At 46.5% G+C, this 23,871-nt stretch overlaps 3 protein-coding genes across 3 annotated transcripts; 1 reads left to right on the top strand and 2 right to left on the bottom strand.

Annotated features, from left to right (window-relative positions):
- Nucleotides 1-6,025: 6,025 nt before the first annotated feature.
- H3C15 (H3 clustered histone 15) lies at nt 6,026-9,414 on the bottom strand. The gene has a single exon (XM_070467273.1). The coding sequence runs from the start codon at nt 8,558-8,560 to the stop codon at nt 8,150-8,152; it is 411 nt and encodes a 136-aa protein (XP_070323374.1). The 5' UTR covers nt 8,561-9,414; the 3' UTR covers nt 6,026-8,149.
- A 98-nt stretch (nt 9,415-9,512) lies between these two features.
- LOC139035125 (histone H2A type 2-A) lies at nt 9,513-10,077 on the bottom strand. Its single transcript, XM_070467274.1, has one exon. The coding sequence runs from the start codon at nt 10,015-10,017 to the stop codon at nt 9,625-9,627; it is 393 nt and encodes a 130-aa protein (XP_070323375.1). The 5' UTR covers nt 10,018-10,077; the 3' UTR covers nt 9,513-9,624.
- A 194-nt stretch (nt 10,078-10,271) lies between these two features.
- Nucleotides 10,272-11,287, top strand: LOC110141134 (histone H2B type 2-E). Its single transcript, XM_020899886.2, has one exon. The coding sequence runs from the start codon at nt 10,368-10,370 to the stop codon at nt 10,746-10,748; it is 381 nt and encodes a 126-aa protein (XP_020755545.1). The 5' UTR covers nt 10,272-10,367; the 3' UTR covers nt 10,749-11,287.
- Nucleotides 11,288-23,871: the final 12,584 nt, after the last annotated feature.

Raw genomic sequence — 23,871 nt, 5'->3', positions numbered from 1 at the left:
GTTCCTGGCCTCATCACCCCATCTCGGCTTCCGTCATTACATCAGCTCCTCCCCACTTAGCCTCCTGCCTCCATGTAATAAGGTCTGTTATGGTTACATTTAGGGCCCACAGTGATCAGTGCAAAGAAATAGAGGAAAACAATAGAACGGGAAAGACTAGAGATCTCTTCAAGAAAATTAAAGATACCAAGGGAACATTTCATGCAAAGATGAGCTCAATAAAGGACAGAAATGGTATGGACCTAACAGAAGCAGAAGATGTTAAAAAGAGGTGGCAAGAATACACAGAAGAACTATACAAAAAAGATCTTCACGACCCAGATAATCACTATTGTGTAATCACTCACCTAGAGCCAGACATCCTGGAATGTGAAGTCAAGTGGGCCTTAGGAAGCATCACTAGGAACAAAGCTAGTGGAGGTGATGGAATTCCAGTTGAGCTATTTCAAATCCTAAAAGATGATGCTGTGAAAGTGCTGCACTCAATATGTCAGCAAATTTAGAAAACTCAGCAGTGGCCATGAGCCTGGAAAAGGTCAGTTTTCATTCCAATCCCAAAGAAAGGCAATGCCAAAGATTGCTTAAACTACTTCACAATTGCAGTCATCTCACATGCTAGTAAAGTAATGCTCAAAATTCTCCAAGCCAGGCTTCAGCAGTACATGAACTATGAACTTCCAGATGTTCAAGCTAGTTTTAGAAAAGGCAGAGGAACCAGAGATCAAATTGCGAACATCCGCTGGGTCATCGAAAAGGCAAGAGAGTTCCAGAAGAACATCTATTTCTGCTTTATTGACTATGCCAAAGCCTTTGACTGTGTGGATCACAACAAACTGTGGAAAATTCTGAAAGAGATGGGAATACTAGACCATCTGACTTGCCTCTTGAGAAATCTGTATGCAGGTCAAGAAGCAACAGTTAGAACTCAACATGGAACAACAAACTGGTTCCAAATAGGTCAAGGCTGTATATTGTCACCCTGCTTATTTAACTTATTTAACTTATATGCAGAGACTCTTTGTGACCCCATGAACCGCAGCATGCCAGGCCTCCCTATCCATCACCAACTCATGGAGCCTACCCAAACTCATGTCCATTGAGTCGGTGATGCCATCCAACCATCTCATCCTCTGCTGTCCCCTTCTCCTCCTTCCCTCAATCTTTCACAGCATCAGGGTCTTTTCAAACGAGTCAGTTCTTTGCGTCAGATGGCCAAAGTATTGGAGTTTCAGCTTCAGCATCAGTCTTTCCAATGAATACCCAGGACTGATCTCCTTTATGATGAACTGGTTGGATCTCCTTGCAGTTCAAGAGACTCTCAAGAGTCTTCTCCAACATCACAGTTCAAAGCATCAAAGCATCAGTTCTTCTGCACTAAGCTTTCTTTATAGTCCAACTCTCACATCCATACGTGACTACTGGAAAAACCATAGCTTTGACTAGATGGACCTTTGTTGGCAAAGTAATGTCTCTGCTTTTTAATATGCTGTCTAGGTTGGTCATAACTTTCCTTCCAAGGAGTAAGCGTCTTTTAATTTCATGGCTGCAATCACCATCTGCAGTGATTTTGCAGCCCCCCAAAAGAAAATCACCCACTGTTTCCCCATCTATTTGCCATGAAGTGGTGGGACCAAATGCCATGATCTTCATTTTCTGAGTGTTGAGCTTTAAGCCAACTTTTTCACTCTCTTCTTTCACTTTCATCAAGAGACTCTTTAGTTCTTCTTCACTTTCTGCCATAAGGGTGGTGTCATCTGGGTATCTGAGGTTATTGATATTTCTCCCAGCAATCTTGATTCCAGCTTGTGCTTCCTCCAGCCCAGCATTTCTCATGATGTTCTCTCCATAAGCAGGGTGACAATATACAGCCTTGACCTATTTGGAACCAGTCTGTTGTTCCATGTCGGGTTCTAACTGTTGCTCCCTGACCTGCATACAGATTTCTTAAGAGGCAGGTCAGGTGATCTGGTATTCCCATCTCTTCCCAACTCTGGTATTCTCAATTTTCCACAGTTTTTTGTGATCCACACAGTCAAAGGCTTTGGCACAGTCAATAAAGCAGATGTTTTTCTGGAACTCTCTTGCTTTTTCCATGATCCAACGGATGTTGGCAATTTGATCTCTGGTTCCTCTGCCTTTTCTAAAACTAGCTTGAACATCTGGAAGTTCATGGTTCACATACTGTTGAAGTCTGGCTTGGAGAATTTTGAGCATTACTTTGCTAGTGTGTGAGATGAGTGTGATCGTAGTGGTAGTTAGAGCATTCGAAAGGATACTAGGTCCTTTTGAGTGAGGATTCAGAAGCCAGGGTTTTAGATCCCTCATGACACAAACATTTCTTGACTATGTAGGCACTGTCAGGATGCTGACCTACAGATGAAAAGGACCAAATGCCCACTCTGAAGGAACTCAGAATCTAGTGAGGAACTAGAATGATAAACGAATCCTAGAGGACCTGCTAAAATGGAGAACCTGTATGCTTGCTGCTTCCCTTGTGGCTCGGCTGGTAAAGAATCCGCCTGCAATGTGGGAGACCTGGGTTTGACCCCGGGGTTGGGAAGATCCCCTGGAGAAGGGAACAGGTACCTACTCCAGTATTCTGGCCTAGAGAATTCCATGGACTGTATAGTCCATGGGGTGGCAAAGAGTCAGACACACCTGAGCGACTTTGATTACATGCTTATGGGAACCCGAGGAGAATGCTGCCTTTTGGCCTGAGGAGTGAGAGGGTTGTTGTTGGAGGTGGTGGTGGCGGGACACAGAAGGGAAACGTCACAAGGCTGAAGTCTACAGACTAGACAATAGGCTTACACAGGAGGGGCACGTATCTGGACAGAGAAAGGGTTTTGCCAAGTCATGGAAGTAGCTGGGAATTGAAGACACTGGACAGGGCCAGAATAAATTTGTGCAACTTCTGCTTACTGAGCCAGGGAAAACTGCTTTTTGGAACTCAGGGAAAGCCTTGGAGGCTAAAGCCTTCCTACAAACAAGAGGTCGGAGGGCACAGGAGAGGGTGGCCAGCTCAGGACCTACAGGGTCCTGCTTGGTTTCACTAGGCAAATAGCTAGGTAACATCTAATTTAACCTACATATAAGGAGGTTTATCTTTATAATTTTGTTTCAATTTTCTAAATTGCTAATAATAGCATTATAATCTTTTCTAGGGTTTATTTTGACTCACACACTGCTTGCCACTTTACTGGAACTGTTTCTTTAAATAATTCCAAACACCACCACCAGGCTAGTCCCATTATCTCCATTTTACAGATGAGGAACTGAGGCCTGGTGAGATGAAGCATCTTGCCACAGTCATGCAGGTAGTAAGAGGCAGAACCAGGACTCAAAGTCACGTCTGGGGCCTTGCACTTAGCCCCTGCCTCTCTGTACTGACTCTTGATGTGTGGGTTCCATTCTGAAGGTGATGGGGTGGAGGGCATGGAAAGACTGTACAGCACATGAGGGACAAGCTCAGCTCTGGCATTGGGTGGAGATTTTTCTCCACTTGATGATAGGAGACAGGTGGAGACTGGGTAAGCAGGTGGAGAAGATTCCGCTGAAGCAGTGGGGCCATCAACTTGGTGTTCAATCATGCACCCTCTGGCATTTCCCCTCCCAGCTTCCAGTATGTGCCCTTTACTTGGTGTTTCTTGCTTCATGTGAACTTTGGAGCCCCAGTGCCTTGGTCAGAATCCCTTGCCCTAGCTGTGAGAGCTTGGGTAAAATACTCAAAGCTGCCTAGTCTAAAATGAGAATAAACTGTTTACTTCCCTTGCAGGGTTGTCTTGGTGATTAAAAGAGATACAAAACAAACATAAAGCATGGTCAGAGTCCCTGTGATGACCATCTTTGCCTCTTTGGGACATTCTCTTTGTGGTCCTCTTGTTTTTCTGGCTGTTCTGTCTCTTGATGTTCTCTTCATCTATGAGCCCCATCACTGTTCCTTCTTGCCTGTCTTCTCTTCTGACTCCTGGGTGCATGAGTGCTAGGTCTCTTCAGTCTGACTCTTTAAAAGCCTATGGGCTGTGACCCACTTGGCTCCTCTGTCCATGTAGATCTCATCTAATTCTCTGCCTTCTATTATCCTTATTTATCTCCTAAGGACTTCCCCCTGAGTAGCTCCAGCTGAGCCCCTTTGCTGATTAAATTAATATTCCTAACTCCTGGTGAATGTACTCTAGATGGATAACCAGAATCTCAGCTTTAATGTTGTAAAGGACTTACTGCAGCTTTTTGGTTCCAAAAGCAATTTCTTCTCCCTAAATTCTCCACCTTAGTGAAATCTACCATTATCTCCTGGCTTCTCAAGTCAAGGAGAGGCTCCTCCCTCTCTTGCATTCTCCAAATACCTCTATCACCAAATATTATCAAATTTACTTTCTATAATTCCCTCAAGTCCATCATTTTATCTCTGTTCACTCTTAGCCACTGCCTTAGCTGGGGCCACCGTCATTTCTGATTAAAGGACCCAAAGTCCAACAAACAAGCCAATGCCATGGCCAGCTTTTTCTGGAAACAGGCTGGACATGATGAAACTTTAAAAAATAATGTGAATTGATTTTTTTGCTTGAGTTCCTTTTTTGTCATCTGAAATTGGGAAATTATTTAAGTACCTAAAATAATCAAATTTTGATACTGCCATTAAAAATATTGGGTACTACTTCACCCTAGTTTTGCAAACAGTGAAGACATTCCAAAGTTTTCTATTAGGCTTAGGAAGTTTGACCTTCACAGAATAGCGGTAGGAATGTCAACTTTGTCCTATTGCCCAAAAGGTATCAATGTTTGCTAAGTGGCTCAGCTGTGTCCTGCAACCCCATGAACTGTAGCCCGCCAGGCTCCTCTGGCCATGCAATCTCCCAGGAAAGAATACTAGAGCAGGTTGCCATTTCCTACTCCAGTGGATCTTCCTCACCCAGGGATGGAACCTGTGTCCCTTGCATCTCCTGCATGATAAGCAGATTCTTGACTACTGAGCCAAAGCTGTCACTAAAATGTCTGTGGCAGTTTGGGAAGCCCTGAAGGCACTGGAGAATTCCTCAGTCCTCCTAGAACATGCTCACAGTGAAAACCAGATTCTGTTGTCATAAGCTTGTGGGGCAAATCCCCAAGATGGCTGCTGATTGGTGAGGCCGTAGTGTCTTGCCGAGGCCTGATCCTCCACTGGGTGAAGAGGGTTGGGTCAGACAGGTCTCGCTTTCTCAGAAAGTGAGTGTGCAGACATCAGTTTGCACTGCCTGTTGTTTCTTGGCCTTATGTGAGGACAGGGGGCTTAGAGAGCTGAAGAGAGTACACTTCCACAGTCGAGGCCCAGAGCCCCATTACGTAGCGGCCCTGAAGAGAGATCAATTACGCAGACAAGACTCTGCCCTTAAGGAGTTCACGTTTGACAAGAAACCAGGAAACGCCAACCAGGGAGGGCCTCCCCTTTTCCACCAGCAAGAGACCAGTGCGCCTCCCTCTCTCTTTCACCATTCTCCATTCACAGCCTCTAACTGTTGCGTTTGGTGCGTGAGCACTCCACTGTTGTTGCAGAAGTTAACAGAGGTTGTTAGAAAAATGAGGAAGGCAGGACAGACATTCCTGAGGAGCTAGGAAGCCCTGAACTGCCTTAGCCATGAGAGGTGCCCCCAGACTGACCCCAAATTTCAGGTCCGCGGGGAGATCTTAGATACCTGCTTTAAAATCTGATGTGTTAGTAGTATTACTTCAGGAAATATGGAGGAAAAGCCCTGACATGGACATCTATACACTCAGGGGGCTGCTCGGCCATTAATGGCTCAGACGCGCTGGGAAGTCACACACTGAGAACTTCAGGCTGTAACTTTGCAAACAAGTGTCAGTGGATGAGATGCTGAGTGCACACAGGCCACCCCTGCCCAGCCCTGAGTCACTGGTGCTTCTGCTTGTATCTCATAAAACACAGGTCCTGAGGAACCCATCTTGCAGCGTTGGTCTGAGCAGGGAATGAGACCCTGTGTCTGTATTCATTTCCTAGGGCAGCCATAACAAAATAGCACAGCCTGGGTGCCTCAAACATCTTAACTTTATTTTCTCACAGTTCAAAAGGTTAGAAGTCCAAGATCAAAATGTCAACAGGGGGACTTCCCTGGTGATCCAGTGGTGAAGAATCCACCTTGCAATGCAGGGGATACAGGTTTGATCCCTGGTTGGAGAACTAAGATCCCACACGCTTTGCCACAACTAAGACCCAATGTACCCAAGTAAATGAAATAAATGAACAAATTAATAGAAAAAGATATCAGCTGGCTTGATTTCTTCTGAGACCTGTCTCTTTGGCTTACAGATGGCTGCCTTCTTGTGTCCTCCCAAGACCGTCCCTCTGCTGTCTGTGGCCTGATCCCCTTCTCTCATACAGATACCAATCATTGGATTAGCACCTATCTTAATGACACCATTTTAATCTCGATCACCGCTTTAGAGGTCCTGTCCTCAAGCAGAGTCACATCTGAGGTACTAGGAGTTAGGGCCTCGACATATGAATGGGTGGCTGGGGGACACAATTCAGCCCATAATTTCAGCCCTTTTCTGAAAATCTTTGTGAGCCTGGGGCTAAAAACTGGGTACCTGCTGTCAGAAGCTACAGTCCACTCTGCTCTTCTTTGCCCTCCCCCACCCCCAACTCCTTGCAAGGGGCAAAAGTTTTCAACAGTGTGTCTACTTCAATTTCTATTCCCCTCAGTGCATTTTCATTCATCTCTGGTAATGCTTTTACCAACTGTGCTGAAACACAAACCCCCCGAACTCTGACCTCTTCAGGTGCAAACAGGCCATACTCAAGGTTAGAAATAGGTGGCTTCTGAGTCACTTCTGGACTCTGCTCTCCACCCCCCGAGGTGAACAGCTTTGTTCCTAAAAGACACTAAGAGACCTTAGACTTCCGCTGTCATGTGGTGCAGGAATCCACTCCTCTGAGGCAACGTCAAATCTCTGCTCTCAAATCCTGGGGCCAGGGGGATGGGTGCAAGGGAGAGGCTCTGTTCTGCCTTCCACTGGTTTCAGTGCTGCCCTAAGCTTCAATTCCGAGAGTCTTGAGCTGAGTAACTTCTCAAATAACTAAACAGAGCTCAGGCCTGTGCACCTCAGGATGTCTCCAGGAAGAATCCGTCTCCTGCTGTGGAGTGGAGAACAATACCGACAAGACCGAGTGGTCAGGTAGAGACCTAGATTACGGTGGCCCACGAACCCTGGTCCATTCATCCTCTTTCCCCCGCTGTTCCTTCGGGCTGGTCAAACCCACTCGACTGTCCGAACTGCATGCCCGGCCGGAGACATAAGATCCTTCTCCATCCTTTGGTCTATTCCAGCACAAAGGTAGTGGTACTTGTCTGAGTTGGGTTGGTATTTGAAAGGAGCAAAGTTAAGGGCTTAAAATACCAGGCAAAATCATTCAGGCTTGCGCGGGAATCATGATAGAGTGGGGTAAGGGGATGAATAGCATCCTCTAATATTTTCCCTGAGAGAAGTCCTGGCATAACTGACATTCAGCCTGCAGCCAGGGTCAGGAATGCCGCACTTTACGCCGAAATGGGCGTGGAACGAGGAGGCGATTTCCCTCCCTCCCAAGCGGGAGATCCACGCCGGCGGGAGGGGCCCTTTCCGGCGCGGGAGAGGTCAGATCTGCGCCTGGCTCTCAGCCTCCTAAAAAGCCAGCCCGGCCCACTCAAGCCCGCGAATCCTGAGTCACTCCGCCTCGTCTCAACTCGCCTCCCCGGCCCCTACCCACGCTCCCGGGACAAATTCCAGTTCTGGGCTACAACCCAACTCCAAGACTCCCCAGAAGACCACGAGCCTACCGGACGTCTTGGGCGCGCCCAAGGAAGCGGCGGCAACCCGCCAGCCCACACAAGCACGCTGACCCAACTCTGAAGTTACTGACACCCGGGAAGGCAGCAGCAAGCAAAGGTTTAGACCGTACAAGTGGCCTTTAGCCTGTATCTGTCGGGAGTCCAGTGCTTTGCGCGCTCTAAGGCCCTCCCGTCTTGAGCACGCCGCGCCCTACCCTCGCGGAGTACGCGAAGGCCTGCCAAGAGAGGGTGGACAAGCGACACAGCCTCTTTCAAGTGTAGTCGTGGGTGGCTCTGAAAAGAGCCTTTGGATTTGATGGAACCTCGAGCCGAGCGCACACTTCTTAAGCCCGCTCCCCGCGGATGCGGCGAGCCAGCTGGATGTCTTTGGGCATGATGGTCACGCGCTTGGCGTGGATGGCGCACAGGTTCGTGTCTTCAAACAGCCCCACCAGGTAGGCCTCGCTCGCCTCCTGCAGCGCCATCACGGCCGAGCTCTGGAAGCGCAGGTCCGTCTTGAAGTCCTGCGCGATCTCGCGCACCAGCCGCTGGAACGGCAGCTTGCGGATCAGCAGCTCGGTCGACTTCTGGTAGCGCCGGATCTCCCGCAGGGCCACGGTGCCCGGCCGGTAGCGGTGCGGCTTCTTGACGCCGCCCGTGGCCGGCGCGCTCTTGCGAGCGGCCTTGGTGGCCAGCTGCTTCCGCGGGGCCTTGCCCCCGGTCGACTTGCGGGCAGTCTGCTTCGTACGAGCCATAGCGAACCGAGACGCGAACTCCCGGGAGCAGCGCCGCGCAGGGAGAGTAAGCAGGGGTGCGGCCGCTGCAGCAGTCTTTATAGGCACAGTCTTTTCCCAGTTGGGCGGGACAATACTTGAAAGTCCCGCGCTGGCTATCCATTGGCTGGGGCGTCATCCGCCTTGGCGCCACTGATTGGCTTGGGCCGACTCCTCCCTACGCCGCCCCACCCCCGGCCCATCCGCCTCCCTTTCTACTTTCCAGTTTGCCTAGTTTCTCCCCTCCTCGGTTTTCATTTATTTCAGGGTGAGTGTCATCATATTTGAGAGCAGCTGTGACCATGGTCCTTCTCAGTCCCTTAGAACACACTACTTGCGATACCCTCTTCCTTTCTACGCTAACTCCCAAACTGAAGCCCGCCCTTCTGTTTGCAGCACCCCCGCCCCCAGCACCCTGAACGCATTGTTACTTTTCCAGAGGTCCCCTGGCCTGGCTGGCTGGACGAACGGATCTTGTTTTCCGCCTTTCGGTGCTTTAAAGGTCGGAAAGTTATCTCCCCCGCGGCAGGGCGCGAGATTCCGTTTCCAAAAGCCGAACTGGGGACCTGTACCTCCACCGCTAAGGCATCTTTCTCTAAGACAGTAGACTCAAGTCAAAAGCCCAAGTCCGCCATCCTCTTCAAATCTGTCCGCTTCCTTAACAGACTGGGGGTGTCCGAGATATATGCGTGTGACGGAACATCCCGCTGGTTGGCCAAAGACCTCAAGTTGGGCAAAGGCCTGGGGAACAACTGGTGTCGAGCACTGGACATCCGACTCCAAATAGAAACCATCGCGGAGCACTTAGAACTTGAAGCGACCGTGGCGCGCTCAAGTTTCCTACCTTCACCTGGCTTAAGTCCCAGGTTTTACGATCGATCACAGCCCAGGCTGGGCTTCCCCGTTTACTACCGCCAAGGCTGGAATCGAGAAGTTACTGTTGACAACCCTTTATTTGAAAGCGTGGGTGGCTCTGAAAAGAGCCTTTTGATTTTACAGATGCCTCTTCTACAGGAGCACTAGGGAGGGCTTCCGGAGACCGGGCCTCACTTGCCCTTTGCCTTGTGGTGGCTCTCGGTCTTCTTCGGGAGCAACACAGCCTGGATGTTGGGCAACACGCCGCCCTGGGCGATGGTGACCTTGCCCAACAGCTTGTTCAGCTCCTCGTCGTTGCGGATGGCCAGCTGCAGGTGGCGAGGAATGATGCGCGTCTTCTTGTTGTCTCGCGCCGCATTGCCCGCCAGCTCCAGGATCTCGGCGGTCAGGTACTCCAGGACCGCCGCCATGTAGACGGGCGCGCCGGCCCCCACGCGCTCAGCGTAGTTGCCCTTGCGCAGCAGACGGTGCACCCGCCCTACCGGAAACTGCAGGCCTGCGCGGGACGAGCGCGACTTGGCCTTGGCACGGGCCTTGCCGCCTTGCTTGCCACGACCGGACATGACAGCGCCACCCACTAACAGATGCTCCCGCCAAACGCCCGATAAAGTCGCCCTCCACAGCCCCGCTTCAGCCTTTTATAGACAGAACGGCGATTGTCTACGAAACGCTTTGATTGGCTACAGCACATCTTCGGCCTCGTGACCAATAGGATAGCGCAGTCAGAATCCACTCATTTACATAACCTCGTCTCCCTCGCGAGAGAGCCACTGAAAACTCGCCAATCGCAGCGGGGCGTGATCAGAACCTTAATTTGCCTACAGCCTCTACAAGTACCGAGTCGCTGCCGGTCAGTCCGGGTGCTTCCTGTTGTCTGCGTTCCCGCTAGGTGCCGCAGCTTGTGCTTGCCGTGATGCCTGAGCCGGCAAAATCCGCTCCCGCGCCCAAGAAGGGCTCCAAGAAAGCCGTCACCAAAGCCCAGAAGAAGGACGGCAAGAAGCGCAAGCGCAGCCGCAAGGAGAGCTATTCCATCTACGTGTACAAGGTGCTGAAGCAGGTGCACCCGGACACCGGCATCTCGTCCAAGGCCATGGGCATCATGAACTCGTTTGTCAACGACATCTTCGAGCGCATCGCGGGCGAAGCGTCGCGCTTGGCGCATTACAACAAGCGCTCGACCATCACGTCTCGGGAGATCCAGACGGCCGTGCGCCTGCTGCTGCCCGGCGAGCTGGCGAAGCACGCCGTGTCCGAGGGCACCAAGGCGGTCACCAAGTACACCAGCTCCAAGTGAGTCCCTGCCGGGACGCGGCGCTCGCACGAGTCGCCCAGCTACTTGACTCTCTAAAGGTTCTTTTCAGAGCCACCCACCTTCTCAGGGGAAGAAGCTGTCATCTTTTTACTTCATTTTTGCTGTCTGTTACGGTACATTTTTGTACCGCCGCTACTTCTTCTAGGAAGAACTGGCCTTTCTCTTAGGTTGAAGTGGAAGAACTCCGGATAGGACTAAGTTTTGTCGATCGGTCCAGAACTAGCTAGAGTAATTAATCGCTCCCTCATACAAGTAACTTGCCTTTTCCAGTGAATCCGTGCGAGATGGGTGGTCAGTGTAAATCTACTCGGGGGAGGGGCTGGTGGAGTTAAAATTAAGCATTAGTTGCTTTACAGCAGATAGAGTGGGTCAACTCTTTCCTGAGCTCAAAAACCACACTTAATGTTACTTTAAAAAGCGATATTTTGATACCATGCCCCAGCATGAATAGAAAACTTACAGTGCACCTGGTTATCTTGATTCCGTGTGTCCACTGAAAAAAGCGCAACCTGAGTTACTAATTGTGTTTTATTCCGTAATTTGTTGTGGACCTAAGCCCCGTAGGTGGACTTCCCTCGTGGTTTAGATGGTAAAGAATCCGCCTGCCGGGCAGGAGACCTGGCTTTGATGGCCTGGGTTGGGAAGATGCCCTGGAGAAGGGAATGGCTACCCACTCCGGTATTTATTCTTTCTTGCGGAATGCTATGGACAGAGGAGGCTGCCAGACTCCAGCCCACGGGGTGGCGAAGGCTCAGACACAACTGAGCAACTAACACTCCTAAGCCCGGGAGACAGCCTTTCAAATAGCGAGCACTGAGGGGCTGTTGGGAGGAGGTAAGGGCGGAACCAGAGTATATAGCAGTTTTGCAAAAACAAACCAGGTAGTTGAATATTCATCAGAAATTTCGGCTAAAGAAAAAACCTCAGTGAACTTGGCACTTCTTTATTATGTGTATGGAAAGTTGGAAGAGCAGGCTGACTGACATCGTTCCTTTGATACACACTTTTCACTATCTAGGACCAGTATCCTGTTTTTCTCTATCCTGAATCCCGGGATGACTAGGGTGGCTGCAGTGGCTAGATGGCTTGATGGCCACATCCTTTGATTATGGAGATGGCAGGTGACATTTTTCATCCAGTGGGCACACAGTTCAAGTAATTTTTAATCTACACACACTTCTTGTCTCACTTTGCTATTCCTTTCAGATGCCTACACTGAAGTCACTATTTTGCCCAAATTCTAGATATTAAGCAACACTGTCAGAATAAGGTAATACAAAAGCCACTGTTACCCATAGTAAATTCCACCCCCACCCCCCCCCCCCCACCCCCATGTTGATACCAACACAATTCCCTATAGTTGTAGTTTTGCTATTTTATAATTTGGGTAAAGAAGCAAGAAGGAGAGAGGCTTTAGAGTCCTGGACTTCAAGAACCTGGGCCTGCCAATCCTAAAATGTGCTCCAGCGACTTTATCCAGCAGCTTTTTTGTTGTTGTTAAACCTATTTAGCCTTAAAACTATTTGCCCCTTCCCTGGAACAATTCCCTCCTCTGAAAACAGAGACACCAAAAATGAGAGAATAAAGGCCCTCACCTTTTTTTAGACTAGATGGTTAAAAAACAGTGTTTCCTAAAAACAGTTCAAAGGCCATTAGATCTTTATCTATCTACCCATCAAATCCTACATACTTCCACTGAATCCAAATCTCCAGGCCTTGGTGGGGGGGTCGGGGGTGGGGGGACAAGGATGAACAGTCTATGGAACACATCAAGTAATTCAAATGTTTGATAACCACTGACAGATTAGATATGAGATTCCCATATTGCTTGGGAAGAACTTGTTCAGTTTGCAGTTCCCACCCTAGACATTTTCTTTCTTTTTTCCTAGTTGTCCTTTCCCAGAATTGTTCGTAAAGCAACATGCACAACTAGTTTCATTTATTCCCTCATTAATACAGAGTACCAAATATTGCATAGAACTTAACATTTTCAGCCTTTACTGAGGTTTAAAAATGCATTTTAAGGAGGTCAAATGAGAACAGAAGATAAAGTACTGCAAGGTATAAAGGTGAAACTTCCTGGGGGGCCAGCGGGGGGGGGGGGAATGTTAAGCACACTGCAAGCACCCTTTTGTTCATTTTTTCTTATGTATGTACATAAAATCCCAAATACTATCTTCCAGTGTGATTTGCATTACCTCTCATCCGTCCCACCCAATCAAAAGCAGGTAACTTGTCTCCTAGTTATTGTACTAAATCCCTACTTTCTTCCATCCCAGAAAACATTTCCTTGCTTTTGACCTGCCTTGCTTGGATCTACTGAGAGATGAGGCAGGTTGCCTGGAGCTTGGAAAGTTCAGGTAGAGCACGGCAATGTGGAGGAAAGACAGAAAGATGATAGGGGAAAGTTTGAGTTTACAGGATAAAAATAAAACAAAAATCTTCTAAGAGGCATGCAGGATGTTGGGTAGATAACCTAATTATAAGTGGGTGAGATAATGCTCAGTATTTGGTTCTGAGGACTCAAAATATGAATAGGAAAGCAGAATACAACTGGTCTGAAACATGGAGAAATCCAAGACTCAGTGCAACTTTATTACCCATCAATCAATAGTTCCCTTTAGCACCAGCATGACACAAGTGTGAAAGCAAAACTGACACATTGTCTAGGTCCCTTTATGAGTATTCGTGCATATCACGTCTCACAATACGGGAGAGGGAAAAACTTCATAGTGAGATAAGTATTAATAAAACAAGCAATAAAATATCAATAAACAGAAAACGTCCCTGTCTATATAAAACTACATTCTAGTTGATGGATGCTGAGAACAAGCGAAAGAAGGAAAAGTATAATGGTATATTTAGGAGATGATCTGTACAGCAGAATATTGAGTTTGGATGACAGATCTGATCAGTTAATATTTGAACAGAGGCCTGAATGAAAAAAAGTGAGCCAGAGGATAACTTAGAGAGGTGTATTCTCAGAACAAAGGCCCTGAGGTAGGTGTAAGTCTGAGAAGTTCAAAGAATAAGCAAGGCCACTGAGGCTGAAGCACAGTGAGCAAAGGAAGGATGTGTAGGGAGATAGGATCAGAAAGGTAGTTGAGGGTCAGATCGTGTGTGCCACTGAGAGGCCTCCTAGGCCACTGGGAAGATTTTGTCTTCAATTTGAAGTTAACTTGGAGTGCCTTTGGAGAGAGTTCCATCATGAGAGCGTTCCATGACATTCTTTGACTCATGCTAAAGCTCACCCAGGGTACTGTGTTGAAAAACAGACTAGAGGAGAGCGAGAGTAGAGGCAGGAAGGATATCAAAGAGGCTACAGTAACAGCTCAGGAGAGAGATGGGTGGTAGCCATGGAGATAGTGAGAAGTAGTCAAGATATATTGTAAGTGAAATTGATGAACTGTATACAGGTTATGACTGAAAGAGAGGAGTCAAGGATTAATTGCAGGTTCTTGGACTGAGCACTTGGAAAGAGCTGCAACTCACTGATAAAAGGGGCAAGTAGGTTTGGAGGGGGAAAGCCTAGAGTAATATCTTGGGCAAAATGTTGAGATTCCTGGTTGCTATCCAAGTGGAAATATCAAATAAGAAATACCAAATTCCCAAGTTGGGAATATGAAACATGAGAATCTGGAGTTCAGGGAAGAGAAAGGGGTTAGATTCTAAACTCCCACTTCTTGCTTGTTTATAGTGTTCTACCCTCTCTTTCCTGGAGTAGGAAATGGCAACCCACTCCACTGTTCTTGCCTGGAGAATGCCCTTGGACAGGAGCCTGGCAGGCTATAGTCCATGGGGTCTCAAGGAGTCAGGCATGACTGACCAGCTAAGCAGAGCACCCTTTCTTTCCGGAAGCTTTTAGAATCAATGTAACATGTCTAGATACATTTTTTCCCCTCACATCTAACTTTGGTCTCAGTATTTCACTAAAATTTGGACGTATTTGGGAGCCCTATTCCACCTACCCCAGCTGTTGACTGTTGTTATGGATTGAACTGTGTCTCCCTAAAAGATACGCTGAAGTCTAACTCCCTGGTGCCTTAGAATGTGGCCTGATTTGAAAACGGGATCTTTGTAGATGTAATCCGTTAATAAGGGCCTTAAGGTGAAGTCGCTCAGTCGTGTCCAACTCTTTGGGACCCCGTGGACTGTATAGCCCGCCAGGCTCCTCTGTCCATGGGATTCAAGAATACTGGAGTGGGTTGCCATTTCCTTCTCCAGGGGATCTTCCCAACCCAGGGATCGAACCCGGGCCTCCTGCATTGCAGGCAGACCCTTTATCCTCTGAGCCACCAGGGAAGCGGGCTCTAATCCAATGTGACTGATGTCCTTGAAATGTAGAAATGCACAAGAAGAAAACTGAGACAAATGGGGTCACGCTCCTGTAAATCAAAAGATAACCTGGGGCTACGAGAAGCTGAAAGACAAGGAAGGATCCTGGCCAAGAGGGACAGGGCCCCGCCAACGTGTTCACTTTAAACTTCAGAATGATGACTGAGTACATTTCTGTTGGTTTAAGCCACTCAGTTTTGTGGGGCTTTGTTACGACAGTCCTGAGAAACCAATGCAAACAAAATTTTAATAATAGAATTATATTATTTAATTTTAAATATAATTTTACAGTTTTAAAAATTCCTAGACATTCCTTCTTAACAGTAGTATTAATCTCTGGCCTGGTCAAATACTGGTTTTAAAACTTGGACATTTAGTATAAATCTATAGTTCTATTTTTCCCTTATCTGCCTCATTTGGCCTCTTTGAGACCTTCCAACATAAAAGGTCTGTTGTCTTTCCTTTTGTTCTGGGGAACTATTTATTACTATTTCTCAAATGGTTCAAGATCCCAGCTAGTTGAAACAGTATGTCCTACAAGCTGGCTTCACGGGATGTCCAGAAGTACAGCAGGGCTCAGAGGCTGGCTGAGCTCCGTGAGCGGCTCGGCGCTCCAATTCTCCCCCTCGGCAGCTGCGCCCCTGAGCGCTGTCCACAGTTGTTCTTGCCTTCACACCCACATGACCTTCCATCTTGCTGCTGCCTCTTGAAAGCGAAGGACTTTCTTTAACAAAAGATAAGAGCAATCTACATCCCCCTACTCCAGGGTACCTCTGGGCCGCTATCTCATCTGCAGTGGCATTAGATTAGAAATACAGGGCAAAATAAATGTAATGCACTTGAATCATCCCCAAACCATCCCCCCTCCACCACTGGTCTGTGGAAAGATTTTTTGTCTTCCACGAAATTGGTCTCTGGTGCTAAAAAGGTTGGGGAACCCCTGCCCTACTCAGTCCAGTTGCTGAAATGTTTGTGCTGACCAAACTGGTCTACATTTTTTGAGCTAATCAATGTGGAAAGTGGTTGGGACTACGGTTAAACGAATCAGGCCAAGGTTAAGGACTGAGATAAGATCTCTTTTGGGGGGAACACACACTGGCAGTGATTCTCAAACCTGACTGCTCATTGGAGTCACCTGGGGAGCTTTTTAAAAATTCTAATGGGTGAAAGTGAAAGTCGCTCAGTCATGTCCCACTTTTGCGACCCCATGGAATGGAATTCTCTAGGCCAGAATACTGGGGTAGGTATAGCCTTTCCCTTCTCCAGAGCTCCCAACCCAGGGATCGAACCCAGGTCTCTCACATCGCTGGTGGATTCTTTACCAGCTGAGCCGCAAGGGAAGACCTAAGTGAAGTGAAAGACGCTCAGTCGCGTGCGACTCTTTGTGACTATACATACAGTCCATGGAATTCTCCAGGCCAGAATACTCGAGTGGGTAGCCTTTCCCTTCTCCAGGGGATCTTCCCAACTAATGGATGGCTATATTCTAAATCACTTATATCAGAATTTCTGGGGATAGCACCAAAGACATCAGTGTTTCTAAGAGCCCTCCAGGTACAATGGGCAGTTGTTTTTTGCCAAAAGTTTTCACTTTTGTCTCAGGTTCAAAGGATTTGTTAACAAAATAAGCCACTCATTATATACAAATAAATAATACAAATATTAGATAACAAAATAAGCCACTCATTATATACAAATAAATAATACAAATATTAGAGAACTATCTAGCTTGCTTTCTATTTTTCCTTACATTTAATGTTAGCATGTTGAAAGAGCAGAGGATACACCCCCAAATTGGGTTTTGACCAACATCCAGACTTAATCAGCGCTGGGAAGTCCTGTGTCACAGAACATCTGGAGTCCCAGTTGGGAAAAGGTCCCAGGCAGTGCGTCCACTCAGTGGGTGAGATTGCAGTTCGGGGTTCCCACTTATAATCCCAGGACAGAGATCATCGTCAATCTGTGACCAAATTGCAAGCCTGGTTTCAAGTTAATGCTCTTTGTTTGCTTATGTAACTTATATGCAGAGTACATCATGTGAAATGGGTCCAGGTTGCAATGGGTCCATCCATCCAGGCTGGATGAAGCACAAGCTGGAATCAAGATTGCCGGGAGACAGACAAATGGCTAAGAAAGTTGTGGTACATAGATGCAATGGAGTATTTCTCTGCTATAAAAAATATAGTGCATTTGAGTCGGTTCTAATGAGGTGGATGAAACTGGAGCCCATTATACAGAATGAAGTCAGAAAGAAAAACAGCATACCAATACAGCATATTAACGCATATATATGGAATTTAGAAAGATGGTAATGACAACCCTACATGCAAAAGAGATGCATGGACTGCAGTCCATGGGGTCACAAAGAGTTGGACAGGACTGAGCGATTGAACTGAATTGAACTAAACTCTGTCTTGTAAAAGTTGGAATGTTGTTAAGCCTGGGGCTTGATTGGCCAGGCCCCCTCAACAATCTCAAAATTCTTTCCCCATCTTATCTAAGGTGCTGCAAGTCTTGCACTCATAGCAGGCAATCACCTCCAGTCACTCCCAGTCAGGGCAGTGTCCAGCCAGGTTAGAAGCAGGCCTGCTCTGCTCTTTTGCCTCTGAAGCCTGAAGAAGACTACTTCTATTTTATTTCTGTAACAGCAGTCAAATTTGGGAAGCATAAGGGATTAGGTGAGTTCCTTAATGAAAATCAGCATGCAACTAGAGAAACAGAAGAAAAATGCTACATAGTAGTTGACAGCCCTATAATGTATATTATTGACTAAGTTATACTTCATAATAAATCAAGTCTTGAACAATACTTTAAGGAAACACATAAGAAGAAATGAAAGTCTACAAGAATACTTTCAACTAAGAGTTTGAGTGCCACAACAAAAGATCCTGCATGCCACAACTAAGACCCTTGGCAGCCAAATAATTTTTTTAAAGAAGAATACTTTGAGGTGATAGCCTTCATCTCCATTGCTGTGTTTACAGCATGCACAAAGACTGTAACCTGCCATTTCAGTAAACAAAGGATGTTGTGGCCAAAAAGTCATCAGCCTCAGCAGCTGTCCCTTCAGTGCAACCTGAGGGAATTCAGGACAGAGCAAAACAAGATAATGTCCCTACATAGTTAAGCCTTAGTGTTACTCAGTCATGTCCAACTCTTTGTAACGCTATGGACTGAGCCCGCCAGATTCCTCTGCCCATGGAATTCTCCAGCCAAGTATACAGGGGTGGTTAGGCATTCCTTTCTCCAGGGGATCTTGCTGAATCATGGGTCGAACCTGGGGTCTCCTGCATTGCAGGCAGATTCTTTACCATCAGAGACACCAGAAAAGCCCCAAGGATATATGCCAATGTATACCCATGTATTCCTTCAACAAAAACTCCTATATATCCTGACTGCTCACTTGCCCCTTTAGAACAGTTCCTCAGAGCTGAGAGGTTTAAGTCCTCAGCTAAGTTTGTCAAATAAAATATAATTCTCAGCTTTCAGGTTGTGCAGTTTTTTCCCAGTCAAAAATAGGTACTCTTAAAGGCAAGTTTATGTTTTCTTCACTGAGCCCTAGATGCATCTCTCACACTGCCAACTCCATATATCCAGATGAATATCAAAAACCTTCTCAACCTTAAATCAGAATTCTGGATCTCCCTTCCATCTACCAAATAAACAGCACCACTTGAGCAACCACCCAGTTGCTCAAGACAAAAACTTAGGGGTTTTGCTTCTATCCAAATCCTATTCTTCAAACAGACCTGTCAGATCTACCTCCCAAATATAATCTCAATCCCATCATCTGTCACCACCTCCACTGTACTAGGTTTCCCTGAGAGCTCAGTTGGGTAAAGCTCCGCCTGCAATGCAGGAGACCGTGGTTTGATTCCTGGGTCAGGAAGATCTCCCAGAGAAGGGATAGGCTACCCTCAGAGTATGACCAGCATTGTTGGGCTTCCCTGGCTCAGCTGGTAAAGGATCTGCCTGCAATGCAGGAGAACTGGGTTTGATCCCTGGATTGGGAAGATCACCTGGAGAAAGCTACTAACTAAAGTATTCTGGCCTGGAGAATTCCATGTATAGTCTGTATAGTCCATGGGTTAGCAAAGACTCAGACATGCGTTAATATGCTGTATTGGTGTTTTTCTTTCTGACTTCATTCTGTATAATGGGCTCCAGTTTCATCCACCTCATTAGAACCGACTCAAATGCACTATATTTTTTATAGCAGAGAAATACTCCATTGCATCTATGTACGACAACTTTCTTAGCCATTTGTCTGTCTCCCGGCAATCTTGATTCCAGCTTGTGCTTCATCCAGCCTGGATGGATGGACCCATTGCAACCTGGACCCATTTCACATGATGTACTCTGCATATAAGTTACATAAGCAAACAAAGAGCATTAACTTGAAACCAGGCTTGCAATTTGGTCACAGATTGACGATGATCTCTGTCCTGGGATTATAAGTGGGAACCCCGAACTGCAATCTCACCCACGGAGTGGACGCACCGCCTGGGACCTTTTCCCAACTGGGACTCCAGATGTTCTGTGACACAGGACTTCCCAGCGCTGATTAAGTCTGGATGTTGGTCAAAACCCAATTTGGTGGTGTATCCTCTGCTCTTTCAACATGCTAACATTAAATGTAAGGAAAAATAGAAAGCAAGCTAGATAGTTCTCTAATATTTGTATTATTTATTTGTATATAATGAGTGGCTTATTTTGTTATCTAATATTTGTATTATTTATTTGTATATAATGAGTGGCTTATTTTGTTAACAAATCCTTTGAACCTGAGACAAAAGTGAAAACTTTTGGCAAAAAACAACTGCCCATTGTACCTGGAGGACTCTTAGAAACACTGATGTCTTTGGTGCTATCCCCAGAAATTCTGATTTAAGTGATTTAGAATATAGCCATCCATTAGTTGGGAAGATCCCCTGGAGAAGGGAAAGGCTACCCGCTCGAGTATTCTGGCCTGGAGAATTCCATGGACTGTATGTATAGTCACAAAGAGTCGCACGCGACTGAGCGTCTTTCACTTCACTTAGGTCTTCCCTTGCGGCTCAGCTGGTAAAGAATCCACCACCGATGTGAGAGACCTGGCTTCGATCCCTGGGTTGGGAGCTCTGGAGAAGGGAAAGGCTATACCTACCCCAGTATTCTGGCCTAGAGAATTCCATTCCATGGGGTCGCAAAAGTGGGACATGACTGAGCGACTTTCACTTTCACCCATTAGAATTTTTAAAAAGCTCCCCAGGTGACTCCAATGAGCAGTCGGGTTTGAGAATCACTGCCAGTGTGTGTTCCCCCCAAAAGAGATCTAATCTCAGTCCTTAACCTTGGCCTGATTCGTTTAACCGTAGTCCCAACCACTTTCCACATTGATTAGCTCAAAAAATGTAGACCAGTTTGGTCAGCACAAACATTTCAGCGACTGGATTGAGTAGGGCAGGGGTTCCCCAACCTTTTTAGCACCAGAGACCAATTTCGTGGAAGACAAAAAATCTTTCCACAGACCAGTGGTGGAGGGGGGATGGTTTGGGGATGATTCAAGTGCATTACATTTATTTTGCCCTGTATTTCTAATCTAATGCCACTGCAGATGAGATAGCGGCCCAGAGGTACCCTGGAGTAGGGGGATGCAGATCGCTCTTATCTCTTGTTAAAGAAAGTCCTTCGCTTTCAAGAGGCAGCAGCAAGATGGAAGGTCATGTGGGTGTGAAGGCAAGAACAACTGTGGACAGCGCTCAGGAGCGCAGCTGCCGAGGGGGAGAATTGGAGCGCCGAGCCGCTCACGGAGCTCAGCCAGCCTCTGAGCCCTGCTGTACTTCTGGGCATCCCGTGAAGCCAGCTTGTAGGACATACTGTTTCAACTAGCTGGGATCTTGAACCATTTGAGAAATAGTAATAAATAGTTCCCCAGAACAAAAGGAAAGACAACAGACCTTTTATGTTGGAAGGTCTCAAAGAGGCCAAATGAGGCAGATAAGGGAAAAAATAGAACTATAGATTTATACTAAATGTCCAAGTTTTAAAACCAGTATTTGACCAGGCCAGAGATTAATACTACTGTTAAGAAGGAATGTCTAGGAATTTTTAAAACTGTAAAATTATATTTAAAATTAAATAATATAATTCTATTATTAAAATTTTTAGTTTGCATTGGTTTCTCAGGACTGTCGTAACAAAGCCCCACAAAACTGAGTGGCTTAAACCAACAGAAATGTACTCAGTCATCATTCTGAAGTTTAAAGTGAACACGTTGGCGGGGCCCTGTCCCTCTTGGCCAGGATCCTTCCTTGTCTTTCAGCTTCTCGTAGCCCCAGGTTATCTTTTGATTTACAGGAGCGTGACCCCATTTGTCTCAGTTTTCTTCTTGTGCATTTCTACATTTCAAGGACATCAGTCACACTGGATTAGAGCCCACTTCCCTGGTGGCTCAGAGGATAAAGGGTCTGCCTGCAATGCAGGAGGCCCGGGTTCGATCCCTGGGTTGGGAAGATCCCCTGGAGAAGGAAATGGCAACCCACTCCAGTATTCTTGAATCCCATGGACAGAGGAGCCTGGCGGGCTATACAGTCCACGGGGTCCCAAAGAGTTGGACACGACTGAGCGACTTCACCTTAAGGCCCTTATTAACGGATTACATCTACAAAGATCCCATTTTCAAATCAGGCCACATTCTAAGGCACCAGGGAGTTAGACTTCAGCGTATCTTTTAGGGAGACACAGTTCAATCCATAACAACAGTCAACAGCTGGGGTAGGTGGAATAGGGCTCCCAAATACGTCCAAATTTTAGTGAAATACTGAGACCAAGGTTAGATGTGAGGGGGAAAAATGTATCTAGACATGTTACACTGATTCTAAAAGCTTCCCGAAAGAAAGGGTGCTCTGCTTAGCTGGTCAGTCATGCCTGACTCCTTGAGACCCCATGGACTATAGCCTGCCAGGCTCCTGTCCAAGGGCATTCTCCAGGCAAGAACAGTGGAGTGGGTTGCCATTTCCTACTCCAGGAAAGAAAGGGTAGAACACTATAAACAAGCAAGAAGTGGGAGTTTAGAATCTAACCCCTTTCTCTTCCCTGAACTCCAGATTCTCATGTTTCATATTCCCAACTTGGGAATTTGGTATTTCTTATTTGATATTTCCACTTGGATAGCAACCAGGAATCTCAACATTTTGCCCAAGATATTACTCTAGGCTTTCCCCCTCCAAACCTACTTGCCCCTTTTATCAGTGAGTTGCAGCTCTTTCCAAGTGCTCAGTCCAAGAACCTGCAATTAATCCTTGACTCCTCTCTTTCAGTCATAACCTGTATACAGTTCATCAATTTCATTTACAATATATCTTGACTACTTCTCACTATCTCCATGGCTACCACCCATCTCTCTCCTGAGCTGTTACTGTAGCCTCTTTGATATCCTTCCTGCCTCTACTCTCGCTCTCCTCTAGTCTGTTTTTCAACACAGTACCCTGGGTGAGCTTTAGCATGAGTCAAAGAATGTCATGGAACGCTCTCATGATGGAACTCTCTCCAAAGGCACTCCAAGTTAACTTCAAATTAAAGACAAAATCTTCCCAGTGGCCTAGGAGGCCTCTCAGTGGCACACACGATCTGACCCTCAACTACCTTTCTGATCCTATCTCCCTGCACATCCTTCCTTTGCTCACTGTGCTTCAGCCTCAGTGGCCTTGCTTATTCTTTGAACTTCTCAGACTTACACCTACCTCAGGGCCTTTGTTCTGAGAATACACCTCTCTTAAGTTATCCTCTGGCTCACTTTTTTTCATTCAGGCCTCTGTTCAAATATTAACTGATCAGATCTGTCATCCAAACTCAATATTCTGCTGTACAGATCATCTCCTAAATATACCATTATACTTTTCCTTCTTTCGCTTGTTCTCAGCATCCATCAACTAGAATGTAGTTTTATATAGACAGGGACGTTTTCTGTTTATTGATATTTTATTGCTTGTTTTATTAATACTTATCTCACTATGAAGTTTTTCCCTCTCCCGTATTGTGAGACGTGATACGCACGAATACTCATAAAGGAACCTAGACAATGTGTCAGTTTTGCTTTCACACTTGTGTCATGCTGGTGCTAAAGGGAACTATTGATTGATGGGTAATAAAGTTGCACTGAGTCTTGGATTTCTCCATGTTTCAGACCAGTTGTATTCTGCTTTCCTATTCATATTTTGAGTCCTCAGAACCAAATACTGAGCATTATCTCACCCACTTATAATTAGGTTATCTACCCAACATCCTGCATGCCTCTTAGAAGATTTTTGTTTTATTTTTATCCTGTAAACTCAAACTTTCCCCTATCATCTTTCTGTCTTTCCTCCACATTGCCGTGCTCTACCTGAACTTTCCAAGCTCCAGGCAACCTGCCTCATCTCTCAGTAGATCCAAGCAAGGCAGGTCAAAAGCAAGGAAATGTTTTCTGGGACGGAAGAAAGTAGGGATTTAGTACAATAACTAGGAGACAAGTTACCTGCTTTTGATTGGGTGGGACGGATGAGAGGTAATGCAAATCACACTGGAAGATAGTATTTGGGATTTTATGTACATACATAAGAAAAAATGAACAAAAGGGTGCTTGCAGTGTGCTTAACATCTCCCCCCTCCCCCCCCCCCCCGCTGGCCCCCCAGGAAGTTTCACCTTTATACCTTGCAGTACTTTATCTTCTGTTCTCATTTGACCTCCTTAAAATGCATTTTTAAACCTCAGTAAAGGCTGAAAATGTTAAGTTCTATGCAATATTTG

The sequence above is a fragment of the Odocoileus virginianus genome, chromosome 5, assembly GCF_023699985.2.
Source record: "Odocoileus virginianus isolate 20LAN1187 ecotype Illinois chromosome 5, Ovbor_1.2, whole genome shotgun sequence".
NCBI lineage: Eukaryota > Metazoa > Chordata > Mammalia > Artiodactyla > Cervidae > Odocoileus > Odocoileus virginianus.
The sequence above is the reverse complement of the archived record's forward strand: the minus strand, read 5'-3'. Positions and strand labels throughout refer to the sequence as shown.